The sequence below is a fragment of the Prenolepis imparis genome, unplaced genomic scaffold (assembly GCF_030444845.1).
Source record: "Prenolepis imparis isolate NDT839.2.m4 unplaced genomic scaffold, iyPreImpa1.0 SCAF_379, whole genome shotgun sequence".
Classification (NCBI taxonomy): Eukaryota; Metazoa; Arthropoda; class Insecta; order Hymenoptera; family Formicidae; genus Prenolepis; species Prenolepis imparis.
The window spans coordinates 2722-30570 of NW_028141537.1; the positions used below are offsets into that span (position 1 = coordinate 2722).

At 30.5% G+C, this 27849-nt stretch overlaps 2 protein-coding genes and 1 long non-coding RNA gene across 7 annotated transcripts; 1 reads left to right on the top strand and 2 right to left on the bottom strand.

Annotated features, from left to right (window-relative positions):
- Positions 1-27834, top strand: LOC145948413 (cytochrome P450 4C1-like). Of its 5 annotated transcripts, none has more exons than XM_083058107.1 (15): positions 1-5210; positions 6751-6804; positions 14663-14950; positions 15561-15670; positions 15919-16009; positions 16693-16893; positions 18998-19091; positions 20538-20640; positions 22111-22219; positions 22569-22675; positions 22758-22826; positions 23771-23939; positions 24136-24315; positions 24385-24576; positions 27737-27834. In XM_083058107.1, the coding sequence occupies exons 3-14, from the start codon at positions 14797-14799 to the stop codon at positions 24558-24560; spliced, it is 1563 nt and encodes a 520-aa protein (XP_082914233.1). In that variant the 5' UTR covers positions 1-5210; positions 6751-6804; positions 14663-14796; the 3' UTR covers positions 24561-24576; positions 27737-27834. The 5 variants fall into 5 exon arrangements, with proteins under 5 accessions (XP_082914233.1, XP_082914230.1, XP_082914232.1 ...); XM_083058104.1 differs by lacking the exon at positions 27737-27834 and adding an exon at positions 24678-25002; XM_083058106.1 differs by lacking the exon at positions 27737-27834 and adding an exon at positions 24678-25002 and having other exon boundaries at positions 6751-6768.
- LOC145948415 (uncharacterized) lies at positions 1675-5442 on the bottom strand. Its single transcript, XM_083058109.1, has 3 exons — positions 5277-5442; positions 2397-3369; positions 1675-1690 (listed from the first exon to the last, which is right to left on the bottom strand). The coding sequence occupies exons 1-3, from the start codon at positions 5440-5442 to the stop codon at positions 1675-1677; spliced, it is 1155 nt and encodes a 384-aa protein (XP_082914235.1).
- Positions 27529-27849, bottom strand: LOC145948414 (uncharacterized). Its single transcript, XR_014427352.1, has 2 exons — positions 27754-27849; positions 27529-27679 (listed from the first exon to the last, which is right to left on the bottom strand). It is a non-coding gene; the product is annotated as an uncharacterized LOC145948414 (long non-coding RNA).

Below are 27849 nucleotides of genomic sequence, written 5' to 3' on the forward strand. Positions count from 1 at the left end.
GAATAAGAATATAATTGTTAATATTGTTATAAAAAATATGAAATAATTACTTGATTGTTATAAATCTCTTCTTCTTCTTCTGTCAATCAATTATGATCCTGGATAACCGCACACTTAACCTATCATATGTCAAAAGATCTAATACATAACCCCGCACGCTGCTAATATCGCGAAGCGCCACTAACGCCGTCTGTTGTGAAACGTGAGAACAGTACAAGATTACCACTACATGCATCTATTGCATGTGTTGTTTACGTGTGATATACGTGTATGCATGTGTTGTATACGTGTGATTAATAATGCGTGTAGCATGATAAATACCACTATGTATGCGTGAACGATGATGACGTTTCTTAAATGAAATTTTTCATATTTAGACTTTGCATTATTATATTTCCGCTTACAAAGCACGTAGAGCAAAAATAAAGACACTTTCATTATATAATTCGACCTCAATCTATCGATTAAACCTAGTAAAAACTCGATCGCTTCAGCCGTTATTGAGCATCCGAATCTATGACTATCTCGAATTGTCCGATTCGCGTAAAGATACACGGTGCCTCGCTTCTGAGAGTCGGCTTCGCCCAAAGTAGGCGCGAGACACTACCGTGTCTCTTGATTGCAAGCATGTGATTATGTATATATATATATATAGTATATACATATATATATATATACATATATACAATATATACCAGGTGTCCCATTTTAAAGGACCCACTCAAATATCTCAGAAACACTGCGTTAAATCAAAAAATGTTTCCTACAAAAGTTGTAGGGTTTCGAGGGGGACATAACATAATAATATTATCAACATAGTAATATTCTTTTTCTCGTGACTTTCAGTTTTTAATCAAAACGTTTATTTATTGTTTATACACTTAACTTTTATTTGACTATTATTCGTTAGCTGACTCCTTTGACTTTTACATAACGTACCGATTTGTCATGTTTATCCTAGATTTAATTTAACCACTCTCCTCACGATGAGTGATATCAGTAACAGAAAAAAACTTGGTCTCTAAGAATATTAAACATTTAGTATGTTAATGCGATCGTTCTGCTACACTTTAGACAACTCCACACTTTCGTTACAATTTTCGATCCTGTACAATAATAAGATCTACAAATTTGTAAGTTATTTTGATCCGTTCTTTTTTGCTATATAAAACATAAAAAAAAAATTTAACATTTACAATAAGCTTCCTTCCATAAAAAAGTGAATTTTCACCTACAGATTTTACGAAATGAATATATTTCTCATTATCGACTTCCTTGGCTTATCTACCCAGTGAAGAAATAACGTCGAGATTAGCTGAATATAATATGGAAGAGGATCAATATTGAAATAATCGACCAAACTAGCACAAATTTTTTACTTTATTAAAAGTTACGACGTTTCGACCATATGGTTGTGGTCCTTTTCAAGTACACTAAAATAATACAATTGAAAATTAAACTTATAAATCTAAACGGCTTAAAGATAGTAATCTGCATAGAAAAAGAGTACATACGTTATAAATGTGAATAATAGATAAGCATGTTCAAAAGATTCGCTCACAAATGTTGTCAATATTAAAGGCGAGAACGTTAAGTCAGTAAGAAACCTTGTCAATAACTAACAATATTAGAAAACTTATTACACGACCTTTATTATTTTATCATAAATATTATTTAAGCTCTCAGTGTCCTTTTGAAGATTAATTGTATTCTTAAATTTTTTGATGTAGAACATTTCAGCAATTTCTCTTTTACGCACATGTTTCTCATTATGTAATATATTGAGTTTAGTCCAATCAAATTCATGTCCATATTTTATTTTGTGTTTACTTATAACAGAGTGATTTGTTTCATGTAATTTAATATTTTTAAAATGTTTATTCGTACGAGTCCTTAAATGTCTTTTAGTTTGTCCAATATATGATGCATTACAATCTTTACAGTCTAATTTGTATACCACATTCGTTCGGTCATCTTTATGTAAATTGTCTTTGCCGCGTTTTATTAACATATTTAATTTTTTATTAATTTTATAAACGACGTTCAAACCAACTCCACGTAAAACTCGACATAAATCTTGACTCGTATCTTTAACATATGGGAGTGACAAAAAGGACGTCCTATCGAATTTCCCTTGGTTCAAATCTATATCGTTATTGTGATTGCGATTTTTTAAAAAATGAATTCTTTTTTGTATGTGTCGTTTAATAATGTGTTTAGGGAAACAATTGTTAAGTAAAATATCGTACACTAAATCAATATTACTACGGTGGAATCTATCATGTGATAATAAAATTGCATGATCTACAAGATTATAAATAGTATTGATCTTATATTTTAGAGGATGGTTAGAGAAAAAGTTAATATATCTTCCAGACGAAGTAGGTTTCCTGTACCAATTAGTAATAAGTATATTATCCACGCGAGTGATCGTTGTATTTAGAAAATTAATGGACGAATCAACCTCAATTTCATACGTGAACTTTAGGCGTTGGTGGTAATTATTGAAAGTCACTAATATCTCACTCAATTTTTTACGCGGTATAATGGCGAATATATCGTCTACATATCTATAATATATAGGTACCGTGAAACTTAACGACTCTAAACATTGTGTCTCAAGATCATCCATTACCATATCAGCGAGGATAGGTGATAGGGGGGAACCCATTGGTGTGCCGAAAATTTGTTCAAAAAACTGACCATTGAAAATAAAACTGGTTGAATCTAAGACTAATTCTATTGCGTATAGGAACTGAGTTAAACTGAAATCTGTGTTCTTAGTAATATCGTTCCACCGTTTTTTAATAGCATTTAACACTAATTCTTTGGGAACGTTTGTAAATAACGCACTAACATCTAACGATATCATTATATCATTATCATTCATAGAAGTATTCTTAATATTTTTGACAAAAGACCAACCATCTTTGACATATGATTTTGGTTTTTTGATTGAGTTATGTAATATTTTGTGAAGATAACCAGAAACATTGTATAACGGACTACCAAGTGATGATACTATAATTCTCAATGGCATACCAGTTTTGTGAACCTTCGGGAGACCGTAACTACGTGGCATATTGCCATTGGTACAATTTAAATGTTTGTAAGTCCTATCATCAATCAAGCCATTATTGCGCCAAGATTTAACTAGTGAGTTTATTTTGTTCGTTATTCGTTTTATCGGGTCTTTCTTTAACTTTTTATACGTCGATACATCATTCAATATTAATTCCATCTTTTCATAATAGTCTTTTTTGTCCATAATGACCATAGTCTGACCTTTATCTGCTCTAGTGACAAGAATATCTTTATTTTCATATAAATATCTTTTAGACAAAGACGCCGCATTGAGGATATATCTGTCTAAATAATTGACATGTTTATTTTCCCGTAAGAATTTTTGGAGAGTATTAGCGACATTAATTCTAGTTGTTTCAATTAGATCTGTATGTAATACTCATACACTATAATATGGAAGATAGCAGTCTTTCACGTCTTGAACATCACAAACTAAATTTCGTCTAATAGACAGTTAATCTTTTAATTGTATGCGCTGAAGAAGGCTCAAAGAAAGAGCCGAAACGTACGCTATCATCGCTATGTATCATTATCTATGTAAACTATCTTTATATTACAGTTTACTCATTTAAATAAATGTGCGCCTTATTAACTGCGCCCGGGCTCTCATCTCAACTCATTTTGAGACTCTAATTAGTTATTAAATTTTAGCAGAGCCGTAACGATTGTTTTTTACTTTAATTCAATCATTTAATTTATTAAAATTAAAAATTTTATTTATAAAAATAGCAGACTTTATAGCCTAAATATTATAATATAATGAGCGATTTCCTCTCATTCGGACTTATTTCTCCACTTTCTAAGTTTTCGATCAGTTCAATATCTGAATTCTCTGTTGGGATATATCAGAAAATAATTATTGCATCTTTTTAATCTTAATAGTCATTTTTTGTAAGCTTTATATAATTCTCATGACTGAAACTTAAATACGAGATAGATAAATCATCGCGCGTCGCATAGCGGTAAATGATAAAGAACTAATGACTACTAAATATCGTTATTTTTTTATATTTTTGGAATATTGCTGTAACATTTTTCATAATATATTACAGTTATATGTTCTTAAAATGTCTCTACAATATTACATTGCAACTTGTAAGATTATAACATTGCTGTAATGTAATTTAAATGTTCTGCGATGTATGTGATGTAATATTTATGTTACGTCGCAGTTATTTTAAGATAACTAGAAAATTACTAAATAATATAACTATTATAAAACACAGTTATATTGTAACTATAAAAAAATTATATTACATTATTGTATATAAAATATAACATTTGTTATATTGCGTGTTACTCCGACGTTATATAGCGTTTACATTCTGTGCTTGCTGGGTTATTTTATATCAATAATTATTGTGACGTGACGCGCCTTTTGAGCGCCGTCACAAGGGTGAAAGCTCGACCGATGAGGGGGGAGAGCCGTCCTGGGGTTGCCCCTCACACTCTGAGAGGGAGCGACCTTAACGCGATAAAATTATATTTTATTTTATTTTGTTTGTATTCTATTTCCTGCGTTACCGTATTGAGCGAACGTGATTTGAAATAATCGCGAAACGACTACCTGAGTGGAGGACCCCTCAGCAAAATGTGAAGCAAGACGCCGGAGATCAGAGGACGAAGCTACCGTAGAAAGGATACCGCACCGAAGGTCATGTATCGAGCTCCCGTTGCTACCGCCATCCCGATATACCGTCTAAAATATAAATTGTTTTAGAGATCTGCTGGACACCCTAAAGGACACCGAGAGATCCCTCATGCTGCAGAATGAGTGGTGGGCCCCGTGTCAGCCCATAAACACCCGCGGAAAGGATTGGATGACGGCCCGGCCAGCCTGCCAATTCAAACCCCGGAAATCACGAATTATGGAGAGATACCGCCACGATACCGGAAAGAGCGGGAGACGAGTCCCCGAAAATCATCGATATAACGCCGAGGGCGCTGGGGGAACGACGGGCGGATCCAGGCCGCCCCACGGCGACCAAAAATCGACAGGATGCGCGGGAAATCGGCGCGAAACTCGAGAGACCTAAGGACTCTCTCTCGAAGAGTCACTTCTGTCCGGCGAGAGTTAGAGTGAGCAGCAACTTCGGGACGACAGCCGATCATCACTGCGAGATACTGTAAGCCGCCACTCGGGTAGTTCGTGAGTAGTAATTGTTCCCGGTTGAGCTAGTGTCGTGTATTACCGTGTCGTGGGTTAAGTTCTGCCGAGTAAAATCGGCGGCTTAATATCGAATTACCGTTTCCGTTCTTCAGAGCATAATCGCTCCAGATAATTGTTACCGCGATACTAGCTATACCGGATTGCGCGAAAGTGCCCCTCTCGGGGAAGTTGCCATCGACAGTCGTCATAAATTGAGGTCCGTAAAATTATATCTTATCATATCGTATCGGGTCATCTCTTTTATTGGAATTATAAGGTCGCGTTAACGATCATCGGGATTTGTGCGTGGTCGCTCTCGGCGAGTGGAGTTACCGTATCGATAATGCCTTTGACTCTGCGAGAGTCGTACCTATAGCGCGAAATTACCGTTGGTTAAATGTCGTGAAGATTCCGTGAATACCGCATTATATATTAGCGTTCTATAATTTTTCCGTGAGCCATTTAAGGCTTCGCAAACATACCGTAAGTACCGTTCTCTGATATTCCGACCTTTCGATATCTCGATTGTGAAGACCGGAGTCTCGCGCACGTGAGGAATGCCGCGACCGAATTCCTGAGTTTTTGTATGCCGTGTTTATCGGCTCGCACCGATTGTTCGCTACCGTAACCGTGTTCGATCCGAGTAAGTTGGTATATCGCGTGTATTTCATATAACGAGCTTTGTTCCGATCGTATATTAATCTTGTTGTAACTCTGTTATTATTATCTTGTTAATTGTAAATGTCCTTATAATGTAATATATGTTAAATATACTTGCTTGTTAATTATTGAAAAGTGTATATCGAATGCTTTTCCCCCTCCTCTCCAGAATCTATCTATTGTGTTACTCAAGAATCGCGCCCCTCTGCCATATACTGGGCTAGGCGCAGCCGGACCGCTATTCCGCTACTCTAAGATATTCTCGTTACCGTGGCGCGAGAAATCGCGCCCAAAATTATTTCACGAACATACCTGGTTACCGAATTGCAGTATATTACCGAGCACCCGGTTACCGAAGGTTCGCCTATTTAACGGACGCTCCGGATACCGAAATTTATACCGTTAACGAATAACTAATAATTAATGTTGAACTGTTGATATTGCACGCCCCCCCCCTTCGCGATCGGCGTTCCCGAGACGGGTAAAGGCGCATTATATACTTATGAAAGAAATAGTAGGATGGTAGCGTAGCATGAAAGTAGTTATTATTATGAAAGAAATAGTAAAATGGTAACGTAACAAGAAAGTAGTTGCAAATATCATTATATAAATATGTATTCAAGAAAGAAATAGAAGGATCTACATTTTGCAATGTATACTACATACATGTGATATGCAATACTACTTATATGTGATGTTCTTTATTTCTTTCAAAATAATAACTACTTTCTTGTTACGCTGCCATCCTATGCTACTATTTCTTTCATAAGTATATAATTGTTAATATAAAATAAAGAAACAGTATATTTTGCATATATGTCCGTATTCTAATGATTTAAATATGTTTTACATTACAGATACAGAATGAGGACATTGTAATCTTTTGAAATAGTACTAGAGTTGCTCAAAAAGTAATGCCCTACATTATTTTTTTAGAATATTTATTCAACAATTTATACACAATATACATGGTAATCTCAATCAACTTCTATTGCTTTATGCCAGTACGATACATTATATGTATTTACTTGCCTTTACTGTATCAACTTTTGTCCTTTCCACGTAACCCATGTTTTCACATTTGAATCACGCCCTCTTCATCTTCCAAACCGTATTTCGCGAAGTGCATTTAATTAAGTGGTTCAAAAAGTTAAATATTGGAAGCTATCGCTAAACTGTATTAAACATATAATTTAAAGATCTCTGCGAAACAAGATTGGGAAGATGATGAGGGGATGATTGAAGCTGTGATGACATGGTTTCGTAGAAAAAACAAGAGTTGATACAGTAAAGGCATACATATACTTGTATCGTGCTGGTATAAGGTTATAGAAGTTGATTGAGATTATATTAAAAAATAATATATATTTAAAAAGAAGAAATATCCATGTATGTTTAAAAACATTTCAAACCTGTTTAATAAATAGTTTCTGAAAAAATGGCATTATTTGAGCAACTCTAGTAAATCTAAATCATATACAAAAATGAATGATATCCCTATAAAAACTTACCTTAAAAAAAAAGGTAAAAAAAGGCGCCTAGTATGGGCACGCCAGTAGTGAAAAATTACCCATTGCAAACCCATGCGTAGAATCGTATGAAAAATTACTCATTGCAAACCCATGTAGAATTGTAGTATAAAAAATTACCTATTGCAAACCCATGTAGAATCATATGAAAAATTATCCATTGCAAACCCATGTAGAATCGTACTACAAAAGTAATGATATAAAAAAAAATTGCGCGCCAAGTGAAAGTAGAAATTTTTGTACCAGTGGAAAATTTAAGTTGCAAACCCATGTATAGAATAGTATAAAAATTAAAAAATTATTAAAATTAATAGAAATAAAAAAAAATAAAAAAATTTTAATTAAAAAAACTAGGCACTGCTAAATTAAACAATATGCTAACGTTAATTTTGAAATTCTCTATAATTCTCGTTTTGTTAATATCATATTCATACCATCAGGGAATTTCCTACCCCTATTAAGTTAGCTCCCCCCCCCACCAACGCAAAATTAATTTTTATCTTAATTAAAATTAAGTGCTAATTATGTGCTAATTATTTGCCGAAATTAGGTGCTCTAACCGTTTGGCAGAAAATTAAATTTATATTTGGGGGGGGGGGGATGACTTAACATTAAGCTGGCCCCCCCCATATAAAAAAATATATAAATAAAATAATTAAAAAAAAGACTAGTACATAATAATTATGTGCTAATTAAGTGCTCTCAGAATCCGTTAAGAAATTTCCAAAAATAAATTCTTTTCTACCATTTTACTCTTGTACGGCGGTCGCCGCAACCAAAATTAAAGAAATTCTGTTAAACGGACCGAGCACCTAATTCGGCGTTTAGATGTCTTCAAATAATATTAATTAAGGAATATTTTCACGCCAATAACTTTTCGGTACCTAATTTTTTAATGCCACTTTACTCTTGTACGAAGGTCGCCGCGAGTGACGTTAAAGTTCGAAAATTCTGCCAAACAAAACGAGCACCTAATTCGGCGTTTAGATATCTTCAAATAATATTAATTAAGGAATATTTTCACGCCAATAACTTTCCGGTACCTAATTTTTTAATGCCACTTTACTCTTATACGGCGGTCGCCGCGACCGACGTTAAAGTTCGAAAATTCTGCCAAACAGAACGAGCACTTAATTCAACGTTTGGATATCTTTGAATAATATTAAATAAGGAATATTTTCACGCCAATAACTTTCCGGTACCTAATTTTTTAATGCCACTTTACTCTTGTACGGAGGTCGCCGCGAGGGACGTTAAAGTTCGAAAATTCTGCCAAACGAAATGAGCACCTAATTCGACGTTTAGATATCTTCAAATAATATTAATTAAGGAATATTTTCATGCCAATAACTTTCCGGTACCTAATTTTTTAATACCACTTTACTCTTGTACGGTGGTCGCCGCGACCGACGTTGAAAATCACAAATTGTTTTCTGTGGGAATAGTAATTTTATTATATTTAAAAGAATATATTAAATTTTAATCCATTAAAAATTATTAAAATTTAATATATTCTTTTAAATATAATAAAATTACTATTCCTACAGAAAACAGTTTGTGATTTTGATTAAAGCAGAGAATATTTTATAATTATCAGTTTGTGTTCTTGGTTAAAGCAGAGAATATTTTTATTTATGTTGTCAATAACATAAAATTGTATAAATACTTTTCTACGACAACTTAACAAATATTCTCTGCTTTAAAAGAGAGAGAGAGAGAGAGAGAGAGAGAGAGAGAGAGAGAGAGAGAGAGAGAGAGAGAGAGAGAGAGAGAGAGAGAGAGAGAGAGAGAGAGATATCATAAATTATCATTTTTTTACTTACTGACATCGAGAAATTAAAAAAAATTAATTAAAAATAAATGGAACATGAGCGACGATTTTCCTTCTCAGAATCTTATTTAAAGACCAAATTAAACAAAATATAAAAGTTACAAGAAAAACGGAGAGATTGCCGTTATAATACATGTTTTAATGAATATTGTATCATATTCGTCTAATACATCTTGTATTTTTTTACTGAATTCAAGAAATGCTGGTTGATAGTACGTTTCCTGTAATGATTAAAGAGACTTTTATAAATTAGGTAGTTGTCTCTAGTTATAATTATAATTCATTGCATGAATTTTTCAATATATTGAGAAAGGATAATGAACCTCATCCTCACCGGTCATCGGTGAACCGTCAGTCCATTCGGAATTCTCTGCTAACGATTTCACCGCCTCGATAGGCAACACAAACGCGTCGTGCTCCAAGTATTTTAATACATCGTCAGGAATGTCGAGAATCGTAGCCTCCAAGGCATCTTTCTTGAATGTTGGATACCAGCAGGAAATAGAGCACTCCGGTTTTAAATCACTCACAATCTTTCCTCGAAAGTTTTTACATACACTTGTATCTTTATATACAAATACTTCAATCTCCTACTTTATTTAGAACGTTTTACAAAGAGTTCTCGTAAAATGACACAAATATACTTTTACTTTACATCAAAACTGAACCTATGTGTCAAAATATCAAAATATGTCAAAACTGATAACCTAAATAAATGACATTCATGGAGCGACATCAACGCTGTCTTGCAATGAATGCTCGAACTGGACATTTTCTGGTACATGCGCATTGAGAAGGTCGATGATGACGACCAAAACTTGAGTCAATTTTTTAGAAAATCAAACTTTACATTATAATATCTCCGTTTTACAAAGCACATAGAGAAAAAGTAAAGACACTTTTATTATATAATTTAAACTCAATCTATCGATTGAGCGTAGTAAGAACTCGATCGCTTCAGCCGTTATTGTGTATCAGAAATATATGATACTCTCAACTGTCCGACTCGCGTATAATAACACGGCATGCCTCGCAGTCGCTACGCAAAGCTACGCTCAGTAGACTTGGCGCGAGACACTACCGTGTCTCTTGATAATTAAGAAAAATTATAGACGGTCGGGTATCAGGTATTTAACACTAATTGATCTACATATGTTGAAAAACAAGACACGTTTGATTTCATGGAAGTCATTATACACACCTATCACACTTAACATTGACGCACGCATACATCATATAATGGGGTGACTATTTTAATTCATCGATTAATCAATCGCATGATGTGCAAATACAGCAAAGTGCTGTATGGGTCCTCGCCGCGGCTATGTTGGATTGTGACGTCAGAGGCGAGAAAGCATTTTTGACTTTGAATTTGTTTGCTTCAAGTTGAACTTTGCCTACATGATCTGATCACAATATGAGTCATTTCTAGTATATATCAATAATTATAAATTATAAATAGTACGAGGGTTGTCTGAAAAGTTTCCGACCTAACAAAGATACAAGACATTTTTTCTTCAAATTAATTTTTATTTTTCTACATAGTCTCCTTGTAAGTCTATACACTTCTCCCAGCGATGCTCCCATCTCTTCAACCCGTCCAAATAGTACTCGGCGTCTTTCTCTGCAAAATTGTTGTTTACGAAAGTGATGGCCTCCTCATTCGACGAAAATCTCTGTCCTCCGAGCGCAACTTTTAGCTTAGGGAACAAAAAAAAGTCGCTTGGGGCTAGATCTGGTGAGTAAGGAGGGTGGTCAAGCAGTTCAAACCGTAATTCGTGGATTTTCGCCATGGCAACCGCTGAGGTGTGAGACGGTGCATTGTCTTGGTGAAACAAAATTTTTTTTTTCTGCAAATGTGGCCGTTTTTCCGCAATTTCTGCCTTCAGCTTGTCAAGTACTGATGCGTAGTATGCTCCTGTAATGGTTTTTCCTTTTTGAAGATAATCGATTAAGATAACTCCATGACTATCCCAGAAAACAGTTGCCATCACTTTCCCAGCCGAAGGAACAACCTTTGCTTTTTTTGGAGCCGATTCCCCCTTCGCAGTCCATTGTTTTGACTGTGTTTTTGTTTCTGGAGTATAATGGTGTATCCAAGTTTCATCTACAGTAATTAATCGGCGCCAAAACTCTGATTTATTGCGCCTAAACTGCGCCAACAGAGCGTTGGAAATGTTCATTCGAACACGTTTTTGGTCCAAAGTGAGCAAACGCGGCACCCAACGCGCGGACAGCTTTCTCATGCCTAAATCTTGATTCAATGTGACAAACACGTTCTTTGGACATGTTCATAGCCTCTGCTATCTCTCTAACTTTAATTCGACGGTTGTCTAACACCATTTGGTGAACTTGAGCGATATTATCGTCAGTGGTTGCAATTTTTGGACGTCCCGAACGTTCATCGTCACCCAAGCTGGTACGGCCACGTTTAAATTCAGCAGCCCAAAATTGCACGGTGGTAAATGATGGTGCAGAGTCCCCGTACACAGCGTCCAACTCGTCTTTGATTTGCGTAGGCGTATTGCCTTTCAAAAACAAATATTTAATGACAGCTCGATACTCGATTTTTTCCATTTTCACAAAAACACTCACATCGACTCACTCAAATGATTGTCAAACAACAACTGCGCGTTCAAAATGGCTGAAATTTTGGTGACCTTTCAAAGCATGCGCAAACACATTCCCCAACTTTTGTTTACGAATGCTGCCATCTTCATGTTGAGGTCGGAAACTTTTCAGACAACCCTCGTATATAAAAAACTGAAACAGTATATATAAAAGATTCATCGAAAAGGCGAGTCAGTCGAGTTTAGTAATTGGCATATGCTAATGCGAATAGTCAGTTAAAACGCAAATTAATCGATAACCAATCGGAGAATCAATCAATCGAACAGTTAAATAAAACGCCGAAGGTGTTCTCTTTATGGTAACAATATAACATAACATAAAAAGTTCAGATAAAAAGAACAACATCTTATCGAATTCAAACTTGCTTTACAATAGGTAAAAAGTATGGAATAACTATATTAATAATTTTAAAATTGAGATTAAAAATAAAAATATTTTATCAAGCCAATTGTTATGGCTCAAAAAACTATAACCAAAAGTTAACATAATTAATATATTCAATAGGATATTTACCGCACACAAACCGAAAAATTTTGAATGTGTAAGCAAATAAGTTGGCCTTCGAACTTTTTTCGCTTGCATTGCGAATTCCTCTCCAGTATATCGAATTCAACCCAAAATTTAGTAATAAAACCCAGGCAGCAGAAGCGCTCGAGGCAGTCAGAAGTGAAAAATTATTAAAAGAACAGTGTGTTAGTCGCTAACGAGAGTCGCAATCTTAAGCGGTAACGCGATCGCATATAGTCTAAATAATACATGACAAATAAGTATCGCAGTCGCAGATAGAATACCTACTTAATATTGTAATCGTTGTAAATTAAGGAGTAAAATTGTGAGTATATCTCTATGTGTATGTTTTAAACAATTTTTTAAATAAAAATACATTAAAATTGAAATCAAACAACGAGGGCCGTTTCAGAAAAGTTCTAATTTTGCATCCGGAAACGATCTCAAATAACTCATTTTCCGTGGCTCATCCGAAACATAACACAATTTATTGTTAAGGAAATGTAACTGTGCTGGAAAAATACTGAATTTTAGAATATAGATTCGAATATTAATTATGCAGCTTTTGCAAGCATAATCTCAAAAAATAGAACACTTTCATCAAGCTAGCAAATATGCTGCTTAAAGAATATATAATAGATATGATCGGAATTATACGCATGTATATTATAGAAATATTGTAACTCTATATATTTGATTTAATTAATATTTAAAAAAAGATTATTTAATTAAAGACAGAATTGTCATTACTTCTCTCGTGCAATATTTTGCAGCAATGCGTGAAAAGACGGGAAAATACTATAAATTTCTATAAAGAGACTGAACGTTTTTGTTGAAAGCTTAAAAATAACATTAGTAAATGGAAATAATAGAAATATTTCTTGTCTGATTGAAGAGAAGGATCGGAAAAAAAAAATCATTTCACAATTTCGCTTTTTTGGTTCTTTTACATTGCCTTTTCCCAGAATATTTTGTTAGATGAATGAAGGAAGCATCGTATTTCACATATCTATGTTCTTTAATTTTGATATTATTTTAAAAATTGCAAATTCGTGTAGAACCTGCTTTCTGCGTTGTTTGGACAAAATTCTAAATAAATTAATCAATAAGTTTCGCGCAGTCGTTTTCGTGCAATTTATAAAAAACTTTAATTATTCTTGAATTGAGATTGTTCCTTAATAAAGTCTTGGCGGTGTACCAAGCAAAATGTGTGCCCAGTGCAGAATTAGTTAATTCCAACGAAAAATTAATTTTCGTTGGAATCGACGCACCGACATCCGCGTACGGCTCGAATAGCCTATCTATTACCGATTTATATTTAATTATTCTCATTGTCAGGATATCTTATTATCAGATTACATAATATATACTTGCTCTTTAAATGGATTTTTACGCAACAGTCAATCGTGTTATATCTTTTAACTAGTCTTATAATGTCGAGATTATTAATTCAAACATACACATGCAATTTACGAGGGTTAGTCCAAAAGTTAGTTTCCTTATTTTTTTTCTCTCAAGAAACGACAATTACCATATACCTCGGGCGTCAGAAACTTTTATTTAGGTATGTTGAAAACATTGGTAAAGTTTGGTGCGGAAGCGACTTCGCAGCTGTAAGTACGCTCCTTGCAATTATGGAGCGATTTTTTTTAGCGTGTCCAACTGCTATTGCGTACTTACAGCTGCGAAGTCGCTTCCGCACCAAACTTTACCAATGTTTTCAGCATACCTAAATAAAAGTTTCTGATGCCTGAAATATCTGCTAATTGTCGTTTCTTGAAAGAAACAAAATTTAAAAAAACTTACTTTTGGACTAACCCTCGTACATATAACATATACAAACGAGGCTCCTCAAAGCTCAACTTTCGATCGATCAAGATTTCAAAATTCTTTGAACTCTGTCTAGTCTCGTTTTGTCTGTCTTCTTAAAACCATAATAAACCAAGTTCTAAGAATAACTCTATTCTCATTCTCTAATTACTTTTTCAATTTTCTGGACCTCGGAATATTCGACGTCACCGCAGTGTCGATCGAAATCTACCGAAGCGATTTGTAAAACATGTAACACGTCTACATATTCATATATTAAAATTTTTTATAAATTTAATTAAAAATATGGGCTAAATAATATTTTTCTATAAATATAAATTCTATTGTATTTATTATACAAATGCTAGTGAAATGTTTAATTATAATCAAGATTATATTTTATATTAACAATAAAATAATTGATACATTTTAATTAACATTTTATTTACCGAATGCATTTAGAATTTTAGAATATCAAGGCGATCAATCTTATCAAAAAAGAAGTATTGTGAAATAATTACACTTTTGAACTAAAAAAGGAAGAAAGTTGGAAAAAATATAATTTAATTAAATTGATTACCTCGTCACAATAAGCCATGATCATTATGATATTGTTATTCCTTGGTTTTATTATATTGGCTTATAATTATTACGTGCATTACGGAAAAAACGGGCGATTGATCAATTTGATACCTGGGCCTACGATCATCCCGATATTTGGCAATGTATTGCTATTCCAAGATAAATTAGGTAAGTAAAATTATATTTAATACATTTTTAATAATAAAGAAATCATTAAAAAATTATTTTTTTGTCCACGTTACGCATGTCTATACATATAGAATTAATAAATTAGATCAATCTCGATAGCGTGGCTTTAGTGATGCTAATACCGATAGTATTTGTTTAGCTTTCGACTTAAAAATTTAAAAAAAGATCCTTATAATTTTTTTTATAATGAATTCTTATAATAAATCTTAATAACTTATTCGAGATAGAGAAAAATACTTAGTGTTTTGAGTTCTTCCATTAAAAAAAACAATTAAAGGAGAAAAATCTTTTCGTTAAAATTCAATTATTGGAATTATAATTTATAATTATTACATCAAGAATTTTTCAACAAAAATTTGGTCGAATATAATTTTTTTATTACATAACTTTGCATACATAAAATAAAAGTAATTATATTCAATGATAAAATTCTAAAGCTTCGAACTCTATATAATGCTATTTTATTTGTCTTAATACAATTATTTCCGACAAATTACAGCAATTTAAAAACTCTTTTTCTGAACGAAAAATATAATTCTTTACTTTCCTTATGTAATGTATGTTTATAATACTCTCATACATTTTTCAGAGAATATCTGGAAGCTTTTGTTTATTTGGTTTGATAAATATTATCCTATTTTTAAAGTATGGATGTTCTTTATACCTATTGTATGTATTCGTCATCCAGATGATGTGAAGGTAATCAAAAAAACATAATCTAGTAGCTATTTTTTAACACAAGCTAAAGATTAAGCTTGTTTATTTTTCCAAACAATTTTTTATTCATAAAAATAGCCTTTATGAAAAAAAAATATGAAAAATAGTATGACTAAATAAAAAAATATAAACGATTAATCGATTATCTGCATATAAAATTTAATAAAATACTTTTAAAATACTAATTGTAAGTATAAATATTTTAAATCTAATATTTTCTGTTATTTCAGATCATACTAAGTAATAAAGAATACATTGAAAAGAGTTTCATATATGATAATTTCCGTCCTTGGTTAGGATCAGGTCTTTTCACCAGCGAAGGTAACATAATGTAACAATAAAAAATAGAATACCTAAAATAGAATACTTAAATATCTGTATTAAATTTTAAAATAAAAGAAAATAATTAAAAACAAAAAAAGTTTTACTTCAACTCTGTTTAAAAGAACAAATATAATATTATAAAATTTTTTCCTTGAGGTCATCTTTAAAATAACTTTAAAATCATCAGTATTTTCTTTTAAATGCGGTATTACATATTTCTGACTTGGTAGTGCATTATAATTAGCGTCAAAATGATTTATAATTTTCAAATAACCTTCAAATGGTCACATATAAAATGATCTTTTCTGCATGCATATGCCCATATACTCGTACATGCTTGTGCGGATACAAGATGTTAAAAAAAGAGAAAATTTACAGGATAATACTTATCAAATCGAGTAAGAAATACTTAGTAAACATAAATCAAAAAATTAATTTATTTAAAAAGAATTAATTTAATTAATTAATCCTGTCACAATTAAAATTAATTTTTATTTTGATAAAGTAAATAATTTTACTTCTATTTATTGCAATATAAAAACAAAGAATTATACATTTTTATTCCGATGTTTATAAAAGATGTTCTAAAATGTTCTCTGTGTTTTAAGAAGCAATGTTATTCTCGTCACAGAATTGCACAATTTATTGTATTATTACATAAATTTTTGTTTTTGTTTTAGGTGAAAAATGGCGTATACGGCGAAAGATATTAACACCTGCATTCCATTTTAATATATTGCAGCAATTTGTTGAAATTTTAATTCAGGAAGGTAATCGTATGACACAGTCTCTGAAAAATTTAGAAGTTGAAGGAATAGTTGACGGAACAGTACAAGATTTATTATCATTTGTCAGCAAACATACACTGAACGCAATATGTGGTGAGTTTGCATATGTATCAAAGAAATAACAAAAGCCAAGAGAGTATATCATATTTTCTCTAATCAAAATAATAATTTTTTTACAAACAATAAATATATTAAAAATTATTTTCTTTGTTAGCAAATGTAGATGCGTACGTAAAATATAGTTGTTTTTACTACAATTACTAAGATTTCTTCTCAGAGATAAATTATTCATTGCGTATATTTAAGTAAAAGTAAGCAATTGTACTCACAATGTACAATTCAATATCATTTAAATCGACAATAACAATGGTGTATAAGGCCCTGCGCACAATAGAGAAAATATATTAGGAACAAATATTAAATATTACGAATAACAATTATTTTAAAATAATAAAATCGAAAAAACTCTGATATAAAAATACAAATTCGAGTATAAAGGACTAGTAAGGGCTAATAAACTATTAAGAGTCCTTTATACCTGAATTTGTATTTTTATATTAAAGTTTTTCCGATTTTATTATTCTAAAATAATTCTTATTCCTAATATTTAATATTTATTCCTAATGTTTTTCCTATTGTGCGCAGGGCCTTAGGGGCTGCACACAATCGGCGAGACGGCATGGGATTCCAGCATCCTCGCCGCCCCCTACCTAACGCCCGTGAAGGACACTCGCTGAGGTTTTAGTGAGGTAAGCTTGGGCCCGTTGGCCGAATCACTCGTGGTTCGGTCAACGGGAACAGGAAGTCCCACATAACCGCCGCCTCTTTCCCGGGAGGCGGCGGTATCCATAAAGGATTTCCTCAGCAAAAAAAAAAAAAAAAAAAGGGGCTGCACACAATAAAAAATAAGGAACAGGAAATAAAGAACAGTTCAATATAAAACATGTAAAATATAATTTAGTAAAAGTTTTAATGCAAAATAGAGGAACGAAAGAATAGTACTAACGTGACGTGTAAAATATCTCTATTCTGCGTTACTAAATTATATTTAGTTATGAATTATCTTCTTTTTATTATTATGATTCTACATGGGTTTGCAACTTCCAGCGTGGAGGTCTATAATTATACGATTCTACATGGGTTTGCAACTTCCAGCGTGAAGGGAAGTCTATAATTATACGATTCTACATGGGTTTGCAACTTCCAGCGTGAAGGGAAGTCTATAATTATACACGACTCTATGGGTTTGCAACTTTAATTTTTCTCGGGAACATGTTTCTACTTTCACTTAGCGCAATTTTTTTTATATTATATATTTTTGTAGTACGATTCTACATAGGTATGATTTTACATGGGTTTGCAACGGATAATTATTCATACGATTTTACATGGGTTTGCAATGGGTAATTTTTTATACAATACGATTTTACATGGATTTGCAATGGATAATTTTTCATACGATTCTACATAGGTTTGCAATGGGTAATTTTTCACTACTGGCGAGCTCTTACTTAGCGCCTTTTTTTTACCTTTTTTTTAAAGGTAAGTTTTGATAGGTATATTTAACTGCTCCCTATTTTCTGTTCTTTATTTCCTGTTTCTTATTCTTTTTATTGTGCGCAGCCCCTTAAGTGAAATTTTCGCTAAATTCTTCATTTTAAAATAGAAATTGTAAAAATATTTAATATTTTAAATATTGCTTTATTCAAAAGAAGATAATAAACTATAAGATTTATTATGTGCTAAAAGAGCGGTCACTTCAGTAAAATATATGTTGTAGCAGTGTCATTATCACGGAATTATATTATTTTGCTTATATACTTGACGTGAGACTCCGCGTGTCCTGATATTATATAGAGATTTTATTTAAATAACTATATATAAGATTTAAAAAATTTAAATTTCTATAAAATCGATGCCGCAATGAATGAAAAATCAATAACATCTGGTTTCTATAATCTGAAGTATTTTTGAAATATTTCACTATATTGTAGAAATATATAAAAAATTATATAAATAATAATGGTAAAATTATACAATAAATAATGAAAACAGAATACTCTCATATGTAATTATATAACATTTTATTCATTATTTGTCATGTAATTTTACACTTATTATTTACGTAATTTTACATATTTTTTAGAGTGTACGTTATATATTGCTTGATATAACTTTGACAAATGGATGTTTGTAGAAACTGCCATGGGTACTCCTTTGCAAGGCTTCGGTACGTTCGAACAAGAGTATCGAAAAGCGGTCCATCAGATATCTGAAGTTATTGCTTATCGGTAAGTACTTCAAATTCAGTAAATGTTACAAATATCCAGGATATCTTGGAAATAAATTATTAATAATTATAGAATCATGTGGAAGTAAGTAATTATACAATTCAACATACAACTTAAACTTAGGTCAAAGTTATATTAAGGCTGATAATAATCAAACTATTTACACATGAACTAGAACAATACAAGCACGCACTATGCCCGTCCGAATTTTTATTACTCGATTTTAGGATTCGATTGTTTTACTGCGCGTCCTAAATCTTCCATTGTCCATAATTTTTTGGAAATTATTCTTATTTTAATTACATAATTCCCCTGCTTTCTGGGATTCGATCATTTTACTGCTCGTTTTCATATTCAAATTATATTTATTTATGTAGATTTAGATCACCAAAAATCAAACGATAAAGAATTGAACGAAATAGATTTTTGTCTCTAAAGCCGGGTCTACACGCAACGTTTTTTTATTCAGTTTTGACTGCACAGGTAAAACGATGTAAAAATCGTTGCAGTTTAGTATCCACACAGCACAGTTTTCAGCATCGTTTTACCTATTCAGTTTTGCAAAATCCATCATGGAGGAAGTTTTACTTTGGTCAATTTTTGCAATTTATCTGAAAAAAACTGAGCATCATGTGTAGAAAAGACGAACGGAGCGTCCACATGCACCGACATGTCTGTGCAAATCACGGAAAACTATGCTCTTGGGCATAGTCTTTCGTCTCCGTGTTCCGTCTCCGTGCAGTTCACATAATTGCACAGTTTTCCTGTCCAGACGCAATGTCTTGTCTGCAACGTCTTGAACTGCGCAGACAAAACGATGAATAAAACGTTGCGTGTAGACCCGGCTTAACACACACACACACACGCGCGCGCGCGCGCAATCAATAAAGTAATAATTATTTCGTAAAGATCGCAACGAAATGATAATATACATATAATTTAGATTCGCATATGTAACTTCAATTCTTACTCGATTTAATAAATATATTACGCGAAAAATGCATAATATAAAAGATCTATTGTCACAATATATATATAGTTGTACATTAATTGTTAATTGTAATAGTTAAATAAGTCATTAATGATTTTATCATAGAACATAGTTTTCGGATATCGATCGCGATTGCGTGTAGAGTAGGATTTGTTTTTCAATTAAAACGTATAACAGCTTGTTTCGCGATGCTAGATCTCGAAATGCATTTTAATGGCGTATCCTCAATACGAATTTTTTTATAAAACTATAATTAAAAATTATACATTCTTCATGTGTGTGGAAAATTCTTTTCTGGAATACTTAAAATTAAATCCTACAAATTTTCTCTTTATATTATTAGTCATATAAAGATTATTAGAAGTTTATTATGTCATATTAAATTAGTTTTCTATAGTATAATATTTTTTATAACTTTTTTAAAATTATACATACATTATATAATTATAATTTAGAATAGTCAGGCCATGGCTGTATAACGATATGATATTTGCGTTATCTTCAAAAGGCAGACTACAGAAAACAGTATTGAAAATATTGCATGGATTCAGTAAAAAAGTATGTAAAAATGATATTATTTAATATATATGTATAGTATATATCCTGATGGAAATATTTTACAGAAATTATAATAAAATCATATAATACTAAAACAATACAGCGAATCACATATTGATACATGAATTAATTGACCCTTTTGTAATTTTATTAAAATTTCAATAAAAATTCAGAAAAATTTATTAAAAATTAATTTTATTCAACAAATTTTAATAAAATTGTATTTATTCAGTAAATTTCGTGATTTTACCCGAAAGAGATTATTCAATAGACTTTCATTATAATTTATTATAATATCTAATCTACAATGTAAATTATTGTTGGATTAAAAAAAAATGTTATTTAAAAATAAATACATTCATTGAATATTACACTTTAAATGTTAATTTTTCAAGACCATGCAAAAGATTTTTGCCTTTTAATTTCAAAAAATTAAATGAATTATGTAAAATGTAAATAATAAAATTAATAAATTTTTTTTCAACATATTTATAACCTAAATTAACTTTTAATATACGCTTAACTTAAAATTTTATGGGATTAATTATTACGGCTATAATAAAATTGAATATATATTCATGCATGTATTTTATACTAAAGTTTAAAACAATAAAATACAAGTTTTCCTTTGTACTAAAAAACTCATGTAGTTGCATTGGCTAGAATAGGTGAAATTTATGACGATAGTGTAACATATACTAAAGATAAAAAAGACTAATTGTAATTAGTGTACACAAATAAAAAATGTGAACAAAAAGGCATGAATAATACACAGTACGAAAAACTGAATATAATCAATAATAAAAATGCAAAAGTGTCGTATCTTAAAAGATGAAAGAGTCTGCACGTGATTTAAAGTGTACATAATTCAAAATTCTTTTCATTATAATACATTTAAAAATCAAAATAATGGGTAGAAGTTTCGCAAGTTTTATCAAAATTTTTCATATATCTTTTACACTTTTTAGTTCAGTTTTAGAAAATTTATTAATTAATAATATTATAATTTCATCAAAACAGCTTTTGTTGTCAAAATTTTGATAAACTTCAATTAAATAATGTTTGGAAATAATGTAATTCTTAATAAAACTTTGCAATCTTAAAAAAAATAATATTTCGCAAATTAAATATTAGTTCTTAAATATATTTAATTTTTCTCTAAACTCATATGTATATGTAGTATTTAATTATACTTTAACGTGAAAATTCTGATTTATATTGTAATAAATTCAGTAATTATTCATTCATTTCTATTGTATTTTATAAAATAAATTAATTGATTTTAATTTTAACAGAATATTTCCATAAGGTTTATATATGTTTTTCTTTTTATTTATAATATATAAATTTCATAATAAACATATATATTATTAAGACTATGGTGTAATTCGTAAATGTTAATACTATATATGATGTATTTGATAATACAATACAGATAGTAAAGAAGATTAATATTTTGTAATTATATAGATTATTGCAGAAAGGAAATTGTATCATAAATGTACCAATTATCAACACTTGAAAAGTTTTGAAAATGACAGAGAGACAAAAGTTGAAGATAATGATGGAGAAATAATTGGTAAATACATATGTAACATAATTTGATTATAGCTTAAATTCGACTGCAATTCTAATAGCGTAAATTATTTTGGCAATATGTAAATAACACATCATACACATATATTCATCATACATCATAATCGTACACTATATGGAGTATATGTATATATACATATACATATATATACATATATATAAAATTACATCAATCTATTTAACTTTATAAAAGTTATGTGTATAAGAGTTTTAAATAAGATCAATATGTTATTAAATCGAGAAACACATAAAATTTATGCTATGAGATTGATACAATATCTTTATGCTATCAATATCATATACATACTGTATATTATTTTTCTTTTATTTAGGTCGAAAAAAACGGTTTGCTTCATTGGATCATTTAATAGCGGCTTCTCAAGAAGATTGTTTAACTGATTCAGATATCAGAAATGAAGTCGATTCCTTCATATTTGCGGTATATATTTGTAATTAATTTTCTTAGTTCTCTAGATATATATTATTTGGATATATGTATATGTAAATGTGATTATGCACAGGGTCATGATACTACAGCGATAACTATAATGTATGCATTGTTACTATTGGCTGAACACAAGGACATTCAGGTACTTCGCAACAAATAACTGTCGTAATTAGAAAAAAGTCAATTAATTTTATTAATTTAATAAATCATATTAAATAAGTATTATTTTAATTTGATTATGCTTGTGTAGTTGTATATGCAAATTTGATTATACTTATATATACATAATTATGCTGATTTTTATGAGAGCAGTAAAAATATTACACTTTTGCTCTGCAATATATTTTTTTATACATTTCTCAATAAAATTAAAGCATCACTTCGATTCAGTCAAAAAAAAAAGAATAAAATATTAATGTATATAACTTTGTAAAAAGTTATTAGATGTTTCTGGATATTTAAGGATTTAGAATCTAAAAGTCTGAGCTTTTAAATGTTGTCAAGCTCTTTTTTTGACGATAATTCTTCTCTAGGTAAAACTTCTTTCAAATTAACTATGAAAAATTGAAGAGAAACTACAATTTTAAAATTATTCACGCAAAAGAAGAATTGTTTTATTTAACTTTACTGTAGATAGTTTAAATGATTAAAGTTTAAAAATATATAGCTTGAAAGCTAAGATAGAAAAAGTCCCTTTTCAGCATGCATGATTCTTAAAATTGAAGTTATTTTTTCAGAGTTGATTTGTAAATTATGTCATCTAGAGAAGAATCATCGTCGAGAAAAGAGAGTGACAGCGTTTAAAAGCTGAAATTTTCCGCTGTAAAATGCTTCTAAAAATCGTTCTACGATTTTACTTTTTACAAAATTACACATATTTAAATTTCATCATTTTTTTATCATTTCAAAGTAATACTTTAATTTTAAAATTTTGAAAAGTGTGTATATTAGAGAGAGAAAGAATATCAATAAAATTAATTTAAATATATAAGAAATTAAAATAAATATAGAAATTCAGAATTTTTATGTATTACGTGTATACATAAGTATTTCTCAGAACAGTAATAAAATGCACATTTAATATAGGATCGTATCAGAACTGAAGTCGCTACTGAGTTTCAAAAGAATGGAGAAAAATATACAATTAAATTGTTACAAAATCTACCATATTTAAATAGATGTTTAAAGGAAATATTACGTTTATATCCTCCTGCACATAGTATCTTACGAATTACCACAAAAGATATAAAATTACGTACGTATAACTATATAGTTACTACTTCACTCTATATATTTTTGAACATGGCATTGAAATATGTTATCAAACATAATATAGATATAAATATGTTTAGAAGACTGTTTATATGTTAAGATAATGAATGCGTATTTAGCAGCTTTCAATTATTTATAAAAATTGTGTATCTGTATAATCTTATAATATTCCTTTTCAGAATCATATTTAATACCTACTGGAACAACTTTATTGCTTCATATTTTTAAAGTTCATAGAGATCCTAATTTTTGGCCAAATCCAGATGTATTTGATCCAGACAGATTTTTACCCGAGAATTCCGAAAATCGTCATGTTTATTCCTACATACCGTTCAGCGCAGGGTCTCGGAATTGTATAGGTAAACTATTTAATTTTTATGTTTTCTTACATAAGAAGTTCTGATATATTTAGTTCTCTCAAATGATAGGTCAGCAATACGCTATGTTGGAGTTAAAAGCTATGATAGCTCCTCTAATACAAAACTTTTATGTGGTGCCAATTGACCATGTAAAAGATATATTAATAAAACCTGACGAAATGATTCGTCCGGCTAATCCAATTCGTATAAAATTTGTCCCGATCAAAGGTACAATACAAAAATGAGAGCAGTTTATATTCAGTAAGTATCAAATATCAAGAATAGTATAGTCATAACAAGAATAGAATATAAGTGTGTTTCTTTCAAATTCTTGTCCCGATTTTTTATTCTATATAAAATAGTATGCTGGTTCAAGACAGGCAGCAGACTTTTACGACAATGGAATTAGGAAGCTGTCTACATATTCATATATTTAAATTTTTTATAATCTAATTAAGTAACTGAAGTCGCTGCTGCGTTACAAGAGAATGGAGAGAAATATACAATTAAATTATTGTAAAATCTACCATATTTAAGTAGATGTTTAAAGAAAATATTACGTTTATATCCTTCTGCACATGCTATCTCGCACAAGATGTTTCAGAAGATATAAAATTATATGCGTATAACTATAGTTAGTTTTTCACTCTATATTTTTGAACATGGCACATTTATAATTCTTATTTTATTAAAAATGTTAAAATTATTGGCGACTATTCTTGTATATTAATATACAAGAATAGTCGCCAATAATTTTTACATTTTTAATAAAATAAGAATTATAAAAAAAATTTCTATGTGGATTTGTTAATATTTTTTGCTTGAAACGCGTATTGTTCGATAATTTATTCGTGATGTATAATATATTATGCTTCGTAAAATTTTTATCTGAAAATATTTTGTAATTATTGTGTTTATACATATAACTTCAATTTTAAGAATCATGCATGCTGAAAAGGGACTTTTTCTATCTTAGCTTTCAAGCTATATATTTTTAAACTTTAATCATTTAAACTATCTACAGTAAAGTTAACAATTCTTCTTTTGCGTGAATAATTTTAAAATTGTAGTTTCTCTTCAATTTTTCATAGTTAATTTGAAAGAAGTTTTATCTAGAGAAGAATTATCGTCAAAAAAAGAGCTTGACAACATTTAAAAGCTCAAACTTTTAGATTCTAAATTCTTAAATATCCAGAAACATCTAATAACTTTTACAAAGTTATATACATTAATATTTTATTCTTTTTTTTTTGACTGAATTGAAGTGATGCTTTATTATAATATCCAATATTTTCTGTAAGATCTTGTCTCTTATAATATGCTAAAAAATAATTTAAAAAAAAAGATGAAAAATTACATTTGGACTTACCACATGCAATGGCCATAGTGCACTGGAATATCTCTGTCATTTATGTTATATCAAATGTTATATCAAATGGTATATCACATGTTATATCAAAAAGTGTGTAGGCTGATATGCTAATTGTACCATCATAATGTGTAGACAATGTACTGTTAAGATATATGAAAGAATAATTTTTGGCGCGTTTTAAAGTTGTGAGAATTAAAATTTATAAGCCGCGAATCCCATACGGCGTACAATTTTATTACGCATATTATATCAAAAAGTTTGTAGGCTGGTATGCTGATGGTACCATCATAATGTGTAGACAATGTACTGTTAAGATATATGAAAGAATAATTTTTGGCGCGTTTTAAAGTAGTGAGAATTAAAATTTTTAAGCCGCGAATCCCGTACGGCGCACAATTTTATTACGCATATTATATCAAAAAGTTTGTAGGCTGGTATGCTGATGGTACCATCGTAATGTGTAGACAATGTACTGTTAAGATATATGAAAGAATAATTTTTGGCGCGTTTTAAAGTAGTGACAATTAAAATTTTTAAGCCGCGAATTTCATACCGCACACAATTTTATTACGCATATGAAATCAAAAAGTTTGTAGGCTGGTATGCTGATGGTACAATCATAATGTGTAGACATTACACTATTGAAATATATATACGATTAATTTTTGGCGCGTTTTAAAATAGTGAGAATTAAAATTTTTGAGCCGCGAATCCTATACGGCGCACAATTATATTACGCATATTATATCAAAAAGTTTGTAGGCTGGTATGCTGATGGTACCATCATAATGTGTAGACAATGTACTGTTAAGATATATGAAAGAATAATTTTTGGCGCGTTTTAAAGTTGTGAGATTAAAATTTTTAAGCCACGAATCCCATACGTCGCACAATTTTATTACGCATATTATATCAAAAAGTTTGTAGGCTGGTATTCTGATGGTACCATCATAATGTGTAGACAATGTACTGTTAAGATATATGAAAGAATAATTTTTGGCGCGTTTTAAAATATTGAAAATTAAAACTTTTAAGCTGCGATTCCCATACGGCGCACAATTATATTAAGCATATTATATCAAAAAGTTGGTAGGCTGGTATTCTGATGGTACCATCATAATGTGAAGACAATGTACTGTTAAAATATATGAAAGAATAATTTTTGGCGCGTTTTAAAATATTGAAAATTAAAATTTCTAAGTCGCGATTCCCATACGGCGCGCAATTATATTACGCATATTATATCAAAAAGTTTGTAGGCTGCTATTCTGATGATACCATAATAATGTGTAGACAATGTACTGTTAAAATATATGAAAGTATAATTCTTGGCGCGTTTTAAAATATTGAAAATTAAAACGTTTAAGACGCGATTCCCATACGGCGCACAATTATATTACGCATATTATATCAAAAAGTTTGTAGGCTGGTATTCTGATGGTACCATCATAATGTGAAGACAATGTAATGTTAAAATATATGAAAGAATAATTTTTGGCGCGTTTTAAAATATTGAAAATTAAAACTTATAAGCCGCGATTCCCATACGGCGCGCAATTATATTACGCATATTATATCAAAAAGTTTGTAGGCTGCTATTCCGATGGTACCATAATAATGTGTTACCATAATAATGTGTACCATAATAATGTATTTAATACTAACATATATAACAATAATTATTAACACATCTAGCTATGTTCATTCATACATTATGTATATTCATTGTTTTATTATTTTAATTATTCTGCAGAAATTAATATAAAAATCATTAATCTCTCTGTAAATATTGCATAAATTACGCAAAAGGATTTATGTGAAATAAGTTCTTCAAAAGCACATTCTAATTACACGCCATATATATTTTTCTTAGCCTTTTCCACGAGATGGAAGAAAAATTCGCATGAATAAAATATACGGTATTTCTACCATTAAGGTCAATACATACGCGCAAACGTAACTAATCACAACGTATCCTATATACATAACAATCTGAAAATTGACAATAAATAATAAAAAGTTCTTTGTCGATATTGGAATATATTTTAGATATAATCTTCGCTTACGAAAGGCAGAACTTCGAAGTGAACGGATGATTCACTAGCTAGGCGAATCCCATCTATGATGAAGGCATTCACAAGATAAGCACAATAAGTCAATTT

Excerpts from the sequence above, each read along its gene's own strand:
- LOC145948415 (XM_083058109.1), bottom strand. The coding sequence starts at position 5,442 with ATGACGACTGTCGATGGCAACTTCCCCGAGAGGGGCACTTTCGCGCAA. Across the intron at positions 3,370-5,276 it reads AGAACTTAACCCACGACACG|ACAGATATATCCTCAATGCG; the intron begins GTAATACACGAC and ends TCAATTATTTAG.
- LOC145948413 (XM_083058107.1), top strand. The coding sequence starts at position 14,797 with ATGATCATTATGATATTGTTATTCCTTGGTTTTATTATATTGGCTTAT. Across the intron at positions 16,894-18,997 it reads TACACTGAACGCAATATGTG|AAACTGCCATGGGTACTCCT; the intron begins GTGAGTTTGCAT and ends GGATGTTTGTAG. Across the intron at positions 20,641-22,110 it reads TGCATGGATTCAGTAAAAAA|ATTATTGCAGAAAGGAAATT; the intron begins GTATGTAAAAAT and ends GTAATTATATAG.